At 43.8% G+C, this 12,830-nt stretch overlaps 1 protein-coding gene across 3 annotated transcripts in view; it reads left to right on the plus strand.

Moving 5' to 3' along the window:
• Nucleotides 1–12,830, plus strand: part of DOCK11 (dedicator of cytokinesis 11) — an 83,595-nt gene that overhangs the window by 61,306 nt on the left and 9,459 nt on the right. For all 3 annotated transcript variants that reach the window (XR_014185006.1, XM_082062111.1, XM_082062112.1), the window contains 8 exons: nt 3,677–3,859; nt 4,523–4,636; nt 6,336–6,551; nt 6,633–6,690; nt 8,135–8,241; nt 9,185–9,307; nt 10,224–10,337; nt 12,113–12,259. Coding sequence is in view for 2 of the 3 variants with exons in the window: in XM_082062111.1 (XP_081918237.1) it covers nt 3,677–3,859; nt 4,523–4,636; nt 6,336–6,551; nt 6,633–6,690; nt 8,135–8,241; nt 9,185–9,307; nt 10,224–10,337; nt 12,113–12,259 (1,062 nt within the window). In the remaining variant the exon portion in view is untranslated. The remainder of the gene's footprint in view (nt 1–3,676; nt 3,860–4,522; nt 4,637–6,335; nt 6,552–6,632; nt 6,691–8,134; nt 8,242–9,184; nt 9,308–10,223; nt 10,338–12,112; nt 12,260–12,830) is intronic.

Consider the following 12,830-nt stretch of genomic DNA (forward strand, 5'->3'; position numbering starts at 1 on the left):
TCTCACCTTCAGCCTTCAAAACCTGGAGCCTGTCAGGGCTTCCACGCTTGCTTTCCAAAATGCCAATGACAGCAACGCAAACTGCATTCTTAGCTGCTGCAAGAACAGGCAGTGGCTTCATTTTCTTGGATTTATGCCAGCCTCAATCCACGCTGAATTTGCCATCCTGAGTCTTCAAAGATATGAAAGAATTATTTCAGTTTGTTTCTCACATTTCCCGGATGGCAGGACACAGTGTCGCTTCTGTAAAAGCAAGATATGAGCGCAGAAGATGGTATCTATAAGGAAGTGTTTTCTTTGCTAGCTCCATAACCACATGAGTCCCAAACTTCCGTTTAAGTCCTCTGAAGGACTTTTCTAAGGCCCAAAGTGACAATAAAATAGCTGGAGGGATCACTGTGTTTCACAACAAGTGCAAGCATGGCATGTTTTTCCGCAAGTTTGTTTTGAAGTATAAAAGCTGCACTGCTTTTGTTTTGTGTTGCATATCACTGTTAGCTATAAATTAGTGTTAACTACAAGAAAACCAAAAGTGAGTTATACCTTTGACACAGCTAGAGTGGACAATTTGTCATTTTTATGACCTTTTGTAGCTAATAATTACAAGGAAAACAATCGCCCTCTTATCTAGGGTCACAGTAAATGGTTGCTGGAGGGGAAAAAACTCCTGAGATTTATTCTGCACCCCAAAATCTTTCTTAAAAATAGTTTGCTTTCTGCATTAAATCTGGTTACTGGATAGGCAAAAGACTTTAAAAAAGAGAAATGTCACAAGAAAGCAAAGAACAAACAAGGCCTATAATTGCTTGCATGTTTGGTTTTGGAATGAATCCTGCTTGCATGTATGTGTGCTGGGAATTAGGAAAGGAAGCCATCTCTGTTTTACCAGCTAGGAATATGCAACAGAAGCTAGATTGCTCTTGTTTTTATACTCTAAGTTTTCTTAACATCTAAACCCTTCATTCAGACCGTAACTTAGAGATTATTACGTATTTACATGCTTGCGAATGGTCTTGAAATGAAGGGTTACAAAGAAAATCTTGCACAGAGGAGGGGACCAAGATAATTTGCACCAAATTAAAGAGCAGCTCAGACACATGGATGTGAAAACGATGGAATCCCCATGTAGCTGCCTGCTCCGTGCCTCGGCATCCCTCCATGCGTTGGCACTTGCAGGGCATGTTAGAAGCGTCACAGATCCCAGACCCTGAAGGACCCAGGCAGCAGAGCCTTGCTCCTCTCCTGCAACAGCTGATTTGAGATGCTTTTCCCTGTCCTGTCAGCAGTTCCCCTGAGCACACTAAGCTGTGCTTTCCCTCGACATCAGTGCTCTCAGGACGCAGCACCAGTACAGCCTCCCATGCAGTTGTGAAGGGCACTTGGCCTGTCCTGTCCGCTACTGTGGCTGCCCTGTTCTCGTGTCCCTTCTGAGCTGTGGCCTCTTCAGGACATACTCACTGTGTTGACTCCTGCTCTGGCCCTTCATGTCAGGGCTGGATCAGAAACGTGCTCCTCCAGCACATGCAGAGTCATCGCCACACGTGCTGTTTCCCAACTCTTCCCAGCTCGTGTTCTCCTGCCAGCTGGAGAGCCACAGGCAGCACCTGGCCAGATCTCCGGCAGGCAAACAAACACCCTTGGGTCTGCCACCCCGAACCCGGCATCAGGAGTGATTGCATCTGCTTGGCTTGGTCTCCAGAAGGCAGCTGGCTGGGGACACAGGTTCCCTATGAACAGGGCACAGGTTTTCCTCCCAGAGCTGGTGCTGTGTGGAGGGGAGTGTGCAGGGGGAGATTTGGGGCTTCTTCTGCAGCAGATTCCCAGACAAAATTTTTGTCCCTTGCATTGGGTTGGAAATGTCTGAAAACCCTCAGCAGGCGAACAGTGGTCCTTGCTGAGAGCAAGTGCCAGCCATGTCTTTGTAGGTGTCCATGTGCTGGCTGGGCTAATAATCCCAGTGCTGATTGTGACTCCATCTCGCTATGGGAGAAGGATTGCATTACAGACAGGCAGCAATTAATTGCTCCTTTCCCCAGTGCACACATGATCCTCTTAGCCGTGTGTTACTATGATGTTTATTTGCTTCTTTTCTTTCTCCCTTTTTTTTTTTTTCTGAAAATATTTTTCGCAACAGGCAGTGAACAGCAAATATTTGGGCAGTGTCTTCCTACTGCCTTGAAACCTGCGTGGTTCAGTGTAATCCCAACAGTGTAGTCTCATTAGCTACAGCTCCTAGATTCCTGTTTTGAGACTCTTCCACCAGCACACCATGGTGGTAGCCACAGTAGTACCATAGCTTTTCTGAATCAAATATACTTAATGCAAGGAGTAGAGGGTCACCGCAACAGCTCCAGGCTCTGACTTGGAGGATGTGAGTGAATACTTTTGACAGTATTTACTGTCATCTCCTATGGGCAGAAGGTAGTGGGGCAGACAGTAGCGGCTCATGGGCTGTGTGCTACGAGGACCATTAGCTCTTGAGTGAATGGAGCACATCTCTGCCCTGAATGGACAAAAAGCATGGTTGCCTCTGTTACCTCTCTGTGCCAGGAAATTCCCTCGGGGCTGGTCCTCAGCTGCAGCAGAGGGAGCTGAGTGCTGCTGTGTGATGCCCGAGCAGCCTCTGCTCCCTTCGGGAGGTGTTAGCATCACCCCTCTCCAGCCAGGTCCCTGCGGTGGCTGTGGAGGTGGCTGCATGCCAGCACAAAACCCTTCCTTGTTCTGCTTCCCTACACCCAGCCCACTGCAGCCAGGGTGGAAGGAAGCCAAGTGCAGTGCCCCCTCCCCACCAGCCACCGCCCATGACCACAGCCAGACAGATGCACGTTGGTGGTCCCCGGCTCCAGCGAGAACTGCATGGTGGCTGCTGCCTGCCAGGACCGGGCACCGCTGCCGCTGTCTGCTTTTCAGGCACGGCTGAGCTGGCCTCTGCAGACATGCTTGGAAGTAGATGTTTGGTAAGGTGATAGATGTGCTATGGCAGCATGAGGTGCTGATCTTCCCCTTCTGCTTTTCTTCACCCTGATGCAACTCTCCGAGCCCCGTTGCTAGCTGAGGCAGCTCACAATGCAGCTTGGCTTGGTCCTGCTACTCCCTAGGCGCAGGTCCATCTGGAGGGCCAGGACAGGTCACTGTGTATTTTAGACTCTCTGGGAAAAGCAAGTCTCTTGTTTGCATTCCTGAGGGAAGTCGTGATTTTAGGCTTTTTTGTAGGAATGCATGGAAGTAGCTGTGCAAGTATCACAGGTCATGTTTCCTGGTGGGGTTGGACATCTGGGTGGGCTCTGGTGGATTTTCTGGTGTGCTAGTTGGTAGCCTTTGGTGGGAATGTCCGTGGGACCTCTCCTCTCTGCCCCACTGCCATTGTTTATGACTTTTGTAAGAACATATAACTTTTGTCTGTCCAAGTTGGTGAGAATTTGCCATTGAACCCAAAAGTTGTTGGGGACGGATATGTGGACATACACAAGCACATCCCCAAAACTGTGACAGCAAAGTTCTCATTGCTCTAGGAAACAATGTTAAAAATAGGCCCCAAATTCATTCTCACAAATACTTTCAGGCTCAAAACTCTGACAGAATCTTTATTTAGGCTGTCCAGGCTGGAGCCCAGTGTGTTGTCCTGTGGATGTAATTTTATGGTGTATTTTCTAATATTTGCGTGTCTTTTCTGAAGTTTCCTTCAGCATTTTTCAAGGGAAGGGTGAACATGTGCGCTGCCCTCTGCTACGAGATCCTGAAGTGCTGCACTTCCAAGGTGTCCTCTACAAGGAATGAAGCCTCTGCTCTGCTCTATCTCCTGATGAGAAATAACTTTGAGTTCACCAAAAGGAAAACGTTTCTGAGAACCCATCTTCAGGTCAGTGACCAGGGAAAAGGTAGAGAGCAAGATGCCTCAGACCTAGTGAACAGATACATCAATATGTCACCTCCTATCTGCAGAGGATCCTACTGTTATATGGACAAAAATCCTCTTGATTTCCAGGCTTTGCCTAATTCCTGTTTCCAGTGATTGGCCCAGGGCCCTTTGGGCAAAATACACTGCTATCAAGTACTCCAAGCTGTCGAGTCCTTGGAATCACAGATACAAGACACATCTGTTTCCCAGCAGCTGGCCGGGATGGGGTGGAAGGGATGGCAAGAAGAGCTGCCTTTGAGGCAGGAGGAGGGATTTTTCTGGAGCTGCTTTTGCAGCTTTGTCTTTTTGGAGCAAATTTAGATACCCGGTGGAGCAGATGAATACTGTCTGGGTTCTAACCAATCATGGAAGAAGGTAACTAATATACAAATAGGGATTTGTATTATGGTTGTTATATTGTTAAATCTGTGAAGGTGCTGTTCAGCAAAGCAGTTTTGTCCTCTGAGAAGTATTTATCCTTGTGAGATGTGACAGCAAAGCCAACAACAACAGTTGCTTACATTGTAGGAAAGATGTGATGTTTTCCAATGCGTGTTTTATGTAACTGTGACAAGAAAACTCCTCTGTCAGGACTCATTTAAAGCGCCTATCTTGTCCCAACAGATAATAATTGCAGTGAGCCAATTAATAGCAGATGTGGCACTCAGCGGTGGGACAAGGTTTCAGGACTCCTTGCTCATCATTAACAACTTTGCAAACAGTGACAGGCCTATGAAGGTAAGTTGGAGATGTTAAATCACATTATGTGCTATCATCTGAAGATGCACTCAAGGAAATCATGTTTAAGGGTAAGGCTAATGATTGGAACTATGATTTACAAGCTCCTACTGCGCTGTGTTTGCTCAGTAAACAAGTATTGTGCCAACAGCAATAGGACCAGCTGCACAGGCAGGTCATTCTCCATCCGTGAGGCCTCACACCAAGAGGAAGGAGCTCTGCAATTCAGGTTATACTTTGCAAAGTGTGCTGCTTGGGAGGGTGTCCAAAAAGCTTTCCAAGAATTTCCAGCTTTCCTTCCCACAAGGGAGGGTCTGGTACTTCAGTCGTCTGAAGGTAATAATTAGCAGGAATTAATTTTAGTTAATTCAGTGTCAGTAATATTAAAAAAGCCCTCTTTCATGATGATCAATGGTTATATTTGTTTGGAAAATAATCATCTGTCTTTGCACTAGAATTAACATCTTCTACCCAATGCATTGAACAATATATCATAACTGCAGCTTGCTCCATAGCACACAGTGTAGCTGCCAAGGTAGGACTGGGGAAAATGGGAAGAGTTTTTGCAGTTCTCTGGTTACCCTATGACTTAAAGGTAGAACGGGAACCCCAGGTGTTGAGTTGTGCTATAACAAAGTTATAGTTAGGGTATACCTGGCAAAAACCTCAGTTCTCTTCTCTTCATAGATGCTTATAAGGGTTTCACTGAGCCACACTTTGCTGATTGTATTTTATATCATGAGACCATCATTATATCCAGTTTAAGTGCAAGAGTACAAAAGAGATTTCAGTGCACTGGAGAGGGTGCCGTGCACCGGGAGAGCTTGAGAGCAGGAGCCCAAGGAGAGGGAACATGAGCCAGGCTTATGAAAGAGAAAGCTGAGGGGGACCTAACTTCTGCTTTCCACTACTGAAAAGGAAGACTGTAGAGACAAGGAGGCCAGGCTCTTCACAGAGGTGGAGGGTGGCAGGACAAAAGGCAATGGGCACAAGTTGCTAGAAGGGAAAGGCCAGATTTACTTAAAGAAAAAATTATTTCCCAAGAATATGGTGCAGCTCTGGAAAGGGACCCAGAAAGGAGGTGGGATTTCTGTCCTTGGAGATTATAAAACTTGGCCTAACAAGCGTTGCTCTAACCCAATGATGGCCTTGTTCTGGGCAGGGGATCAGACTGAAGTCTGTGTTTCCTTTTCAGTTTATATTACATTCCTGTGGTGGGAAGCTCTACAAATGCCTTTGGTGCTTTAGGAATTAAGGAGTGACCACATCAGAGACTAACAAGCAGGATGTTGAATGACATGAAAGCCACTTTGGGCATGGTTTACAGTCCCATCCTGGGACATTTGCATGCATGAAGCACATCTGTCTCACTCTCACACCAGCTCCTCGGAATGCCAAAGCACCTGCGTCACCGTAGCACGAGAACAGCCATCCTGGCATCCTGCACATGGCCAGGAGAGATTGACCCTGTGCACACCCAGGTTGAAATGTCTCTAATTGCAGATGAAATACTGTACACTGTGTGCAGTGTGAGTGCAATAGGCAAAAGCTAGTTAGTCTTATCTCCTGTGGTCTCGGCATTTTCAGATTGGCAGTAAGTGGAGTGTTGGCTGAAAGGGCAGCAACAGTCTTTTGTTGGCAAAGCCTGGAACACCATTTATTTCTGTATTCGCTTCTAATTAGATTTGTTTTGTGTCAGGCAACCGCTTTTCCTTCTGAAGTCAAAGATTTGACAAAGAGAATCCGTACAGTGCTTATGGCTACAGCTCAAATGAAAGAACATGAGAAAGATCCAGAAATGTTGATAGATCTACAATACAGTTTGGCCAAATCTTATGCAAGTACCCCAGAGCTCCGGAAAACATGGCTGGACAGTATGGCAAAGATACATGTAAAAAACGGAGACTTTTCAGAGGTAATTAATTTAATTAAAAACATGATGTGAAACAAAACAGCTGTACAGATGACGTTTTAATTTTTCCTTTGTACTTTGCAGGCAGCCATGTGTTATGTTCATGTAGCAGCCCTCGTTGCAGAGTTTCTGCACAGGAAAAGTAAGTGCTGTTTGAGAGGCACAGGGACAATGATGCAGTGATGGGGTCTGGGGAGATCAGAATATGTTTAAAGATAAATTTATCTCGATATGTTACATGATTATTTTAGAAACAAGCTAAAAGGAAAAAAATAATACAGTCGATAAAGCCAGAAGAAGATGAGTGTTTTTTAAGAAAGGAATTCAAGAGTTCAAACACAGGCATTTACTAGACTGGCCAAGTCTGCTTAGACATTCACGTTGGCGCTTCCTGAGTAAAATAAGAATTGACACATCATGTCTCGATTTAAATGTTCAGTTGTATTTTACATTAGCAACCATGCTCACAGGGGAAGCCCGTGTTAAAAATTGGCTGTCAATATGTTCAACAGAAGTATCACTGTTGGTGCTACAGACAAAAATTTGTCAAAATTCAGTCAAAAAAATGAGAGTATAGCCTAATTATACAAATATGGAAAGAACTATCAGAAATAACACATCAGAATGCTGTGGTTTAATGCAAAACGGGAAGGAAGGACGGACTTGTGTTTCCTCAAATAACACCACTTTGCAGGTTTTCCTTAAATATCTGTTCCACGGTTGATATATTGAACTAATTTCTCATTTCCGTGTAAGGGACTATTGTTGAAATGGACACAACATTTCAGAAATTTAAGCATAGAAGCTGATTATATGCACTGCCTTGGCTGGAGAGGTCTCTAGTGCCTTGTTCAGTGGGCTTGGAGTCCCTCCAAATTCTGTACTTTTTCTTAGATAAGTGGGAAAAATCGGGACTTGTTTTTCTGATACATATACACATTTCACCTGAGTGCCGAGGGGAGGGTATTGAAAGTTGGCAATTCTTTATTTGTACCCTGGTGGCTGCTTACCACAACCGAGTGATAAAGGAGAACTTCTAAAAAATAAGAGGAACAAATCCAAAGGAATATCAAGTGACTACATTGAGTTATGTCTGCCACTGGCACGCTTTACATATATGTAGGCTGAAAAGGGTTCAGTAAAGGCTGAACTGCTCAAAGGTTTGGGGTACCTAACTGTGATGTCTGCTAGGTGTGTACAATCTTGTTTCCTTACTACCCAGCTCTCCAGCATCCGTTAACAGCCTTCTCCTTGCATCTTCTGTGCAAAAACATACCCTTGTCCTTCCCTCCCGACTTTCATTTCATTGTAGTCAGTTAGGCTGGTCAAAGATGACTTCCAGAGTGCACACTGGGAAATCTGGTGTGCTCGATGTTCATTACGTACTAGGAATGACTCCCATGGCAAATGGCTGGGGAAGTTCTGATGTGTTCGGTCTCGCAGAGCAAACCAGTAGCAAAAATGGGAGTCAGGTTCCCTGCTACTTGTCAGACTTTGCTAACAGCTAGACTGCTTTCCTGGCCATTAAAGCATGACACATTTGAGATATGTTATTCCACTAATCCATTTGCTTTTGTCTGCTACAGAACTCTTCCCCAGTGGCTGCACTGCCTTTAGGAAAATCACTCCCAACATTGATGAAGAAGGTGCAATGAAAGAAGATGGTGGGATGATGGATGTACATTACAGTGAGGTGAGGTCTGGTAGTACAGACTATAGGATATTTGATAGCCGATTAGGATTTAGTTTTAGACTTCATTCATGTGATCTCTAACAAATTACACTTGTGAACTGACATCTGTAAGGAAGACTGTTCCACAGCAATTTCCCATGAGAAATCTGCGTTGAAGGATTTTCGATGTACAAGTCATATATGTTAGAACTGGTGTAAATTCTTGATTCCTTTGAAAGGCTTTTCTGGCACTGAGACTGAAAAAGCTACACCACAATCTTTGCCTGCCACGTTATGCAAATACTAATTCTGTCAGCACAGGGACAGAATGCAATCAAGCTCTGCCAAGTGAGAGGTCAGCTTAGGTTGCCCTTGAGTTTTGGCTGTGCACCACATTAGCAGAACAATCCAGAAACCATAGCAGAGCACTGGGGAAGTGGGTGGATCCTCCCATGAGCCACAAGGTCTCACAGTTACTTTTGCACCATCCTTGTACAGCTGCGTTGGGTGGGCTACATGGCTGTGCGAGGTGGCCCTGCAGCCCAGCTGCCCAGTTGCCCATTCATCAAGATTACACTCTTTGATCCTTAGCATCAAATACCACTGCAATTGCACACGTGTTCCCTGGACGTGTTTCTTAGACATGCACCTCTGACTTCAGTGCTGTCACCTCCATACCTTCCCAGAGTTTTGGCATTCTCCTGGGGGAGTAGCTAAATAACCAAGACATACTTGCTGGCTATCGTGCTAATGATTTATTAAGAATGAATTCACTTTTAAAAAATAACTTGTCCTTTTTTTTCTCCCAGAAATTTGGAATACCTTTGGAAAGGCCAGGAGCACACAGAGTTTAAACTTACGTAACTGTGGCTACTTATACTGGGACCTCTTAATGTATCTGAAGTTAAAATGGTTTTCTTTTCTAGCTTTGTTATTAAAAACACCCATTTGGCTGCTCTTGTAGGAAGTCCTGGTAGAGCTGCTGGAGCAATGTGTAGATGGCCTATGGAAAGCAGAGCGTTACGAAACGATTTCTGAAGTTTCCAAACTGATCATTCCTATTTATGAAAAGCGGCGTGAATTTGAGGTACGCGTTTTCAACTAGTTTGAATCTATCGGGTAATTCCCTGTATCGCTAAACAAAAAACAGGAGGCTTTTTTATTTTTGAAATTATGAGTTAACAAATTGGTGTCAGTAAAGCAGACACTGTGCTTCATTGCTGGTGCTTAAAACAAATTAGTGAAAGCAATGTTCTGGACAGTAATTATAAAAGCTAAAGACACAGAAGACTCATATTTAGTGAATAATTCCCACCTTCCTTCCCCTAAAATAAAGCTGTCGTCCTCCCATATGCTCATCAAAGCCAGATTCTTTTTGATGTTCGAGCATTGTAAGGGTTAAAAACAGAGTGAGAACTGTTCAAAGAAAGGACCAGATCTGCAGGTAATTCAGGGGCAAGTGGAAAGGAAGGAAGGAATTTGATCCCAGCCCTCGCCTTGCTCCTTCCCAAACCTGCTGTGACCCGAGCTTTGCTGGGGCTGTTGCTGGACTGCTGAGCAGCAGTGCTCTTTCCTTCCCTCTCCCATGACCCCCTCCACATCAGAACATCATCCAACTATATAATTGAAGCTAGGGGAAGCCTTGATCTATTTTTTTTATCATAAAGCTGGTTTTAATTAAAAAATAATAATAATTTCTGGGTAGAATACTGCAAGCTGCTCTACCCTTATAGACTTAGTCAGGGCATGCTGAGATGGTAGACTCAGCCTTCTCTCTAAGGATAGTGGTCTTATTGAAGTCTGTGGTGCCTTTCAGACCTGAAGCTAAGCACGTGCTTAAGATTGAGGTTTTTCAAAGAAAACTGCATGAGTTCAGCCTCTTTAGAAATTCAAGCTTGAATTCTCCAAAGGCTTGTGTGCAGATATCTCAGTAGCTTCAAGTGTTAGCTAGATTTTCACGCTTGCAAAATTCTGCTTTAATGATGCCAAGATTTGATTTCCAGAAACTTACTCAACTATACAGAACGCTTCATGGAGCGTATGCTAAGATACTGGAAGTAATGCACACAAGGAAGAGACTTCTTGGAACATTTTTCAGAGTGGCCTTTTATGGACAAGTAAGTATATACACCATCTCAGCAGTTACCTAGTGTCTGGCCCCTAAAAACTACTGCGCTGGCAGACCTGGAGATGAAAAACCTGCTGCCACTTCTGGTGCAGCCACTGCCACGTCTACATTGCACCCTTGAGGTGACGGTTTGTGTATCTCTCCTGGAGTGCTTGATATCTTACCAAGTTTATGATTCTGCTGGTGGGCTTTTCACAAAACAACTAAGCAGTTAGGAAATGGCTCCATGAGTTCAGAAAACACCAGGGCTTTTTTTTAGTTATAGTTATTATAAGTTACACAAACACAGTTTAGTGTGTATAGTATATAGCCAGTAACAGTATATAACCACCGCATGCAAACAGCAGTTGTAACACATCTTCTTCTGCAGACATTTGCTGCTCCCTTCTAGATATTAGTAGAGTAAAAGGTTATTGGAGAAACTGGAGACAAAATACCTATCAGTGTTGGTTACATAATTGTAGTGATTGATAGCATTATTTGTTAGCTGAAGTAGCCGGTAAAATGGACAAGATTTGGAGTTCAGAATCCCAGGAAGGAGCATGATCTTATTTCTGATGAAGTCTTCTGAGCCTGAAAGCAGTTGTTTTGGTTTTTATTTTGTTTTGTTTTCCAGCTATACCAGTTAATCTAATAAAGTGTGTTACCTCTCATCTCCCTTGTGTCTCTGAACTATCTGCTTCTGCTTGTGGACCCATAACGATGGGGTGATGCAGGACTCCTCTTTAGAAAATGCTATGTAAATTATATTAGCTGTGCCTTTCCTGGTTCCTTCTTTTAGGGGAGATGATGAATCCCCCGAAACCATCTTAGGTTTGTGCCTTTGAACACCGCAGCCGTTACACACAGAAAGTATCTGAGCATTGACTTTGGCTGCAGCAAACACACATCTTGGTGTTGTCCTCATCTTATCTTCGACTTTGGTTATGTAAAAATAAGGTTAGCAATAGATAAAAGGGAACAACTGCTGGCTTAATTTTCTAGAAGCTGTAGAAATAACGGGATCAGCCCCTAAAATTAAGCTGTTTAACGTATCATCCTGACAACCCATGCTTTTGCACTTTAGACAGTTTTGTATGCCAGATACACATGAGATAGTTTTAACAACTTTTGACTGGAACAGTTTGCCAAAGCATGAAGCTTTCATGTTGTTTTCATTACAGGAAGGTCTGGTGATGCAGACACGACCTTTAATGCAAGTTTGTCTCTATTTACAGCAAATACACAGAGTTCCACTTCCCCGAATACAAGAGGAATCAAAGCAGAGGAAACACATTTCTTCTTTATTTATTGCCTAGAGGCCCTTTCAACCTACACAAAATCCTTCTCTTTAGACTGTTCATATGGCTTTACTATCAGAGCTTCTTCAATATATGTGTCTTTCTGGGCCTTGTTTTTGTGTTTTTTCTTCTGCTTGCCTCTTTCCAACCTTCCTAAAAGTCAACTGCTGGCCAAACCCCTCTTCCACATTGTTTAGATTTCTCACTGGTCATACTCAAGTATTTGTGCTCAGCAATGATGTGTTTGTGTTGGTTGAGGAATTTTGTTGTGGTGGGTTTTTCTGTTTCTTTTTTTCACATGATTTTTGAAGGACCCCATTAAAACAGGCCATGTTCAATGAGACTTTATGCAAGTCATAGCCAAACCTTCTTGACTTTCTGAAATGTTAGTAGAAACTTGCTTTCGAAGTAGCAAATCTAAAATAAAGTATTCCCAGCAAAGAAGCCCAGCTATTCCTCACTACTTCTTTGTGATTAATTCTAGGCGTTCTTTGAAGAAGAAGATGGGAAGGAATACATCTATAAGGAGCCCAAGCTGACAGGCCTCTCAGAGATCTCCTTCAGACTTCTTAAACTTTATGGTGAAAAGTTCGGGTCGGAGACTGTAAAAATAATCCAGGATTCTAACAAGGTGGAGTTACACTGCATGAACAAGCTAACAAAATGCTATTAGGAGTGAACATCAGAGTCACATACTAGAGAGGGCACTGACAAACATGACAAAAATATCGATTGTACTTTAATACTGTTCAGGGCCGGGGGCTGCACTGCTCTAAGCATTGTGCAAATGGAGCACAGAAGGATGAGCTTTGCTCTGTGGAGCTGAAGCTGAGAGATAACAGATCATCCCTTCCTTCTACCAGTAGAAAGAGAGGAGCGAGCCCCGTATTTCAGCATCCTCCAGGCACCTCGCATCCAATTGCCCCTCATACCCTCATGCTCCTCTGTCGACATGTTGCACAGCTGGATAAGTTTTGGCGCTGATCTGGCTCCAAGGTGGAAATAACTGAATTTGGAATTATGAATGGAAAATTGCAATCCACATCTCACAGAACCCTGTTGTTGGGAGGCAGTAGGAGCCAGTGCAGAGGAGCAGATGATTTGAAGTGGAGTTATTTGTTGCTTTGACACTGCATGTCTAAAAGAAAATCTTTTGTGACCTTATAGCTGTAGCTCCTTCCTTTTTCTATGGAATATCCATT

Source organism: Streptopelia decaocto, assembly GCF_964273445.1.
Source record: "Streptopelia decaocto genome assembly, chromosome: 10".
Classification (NCBI taxonomy): domain Eukaryota; kingdom Metazoa; phylum Chordata; class Aves; order Columbiformes; family Columbidae; genus Streptopelia; species Streptopelia decaocto.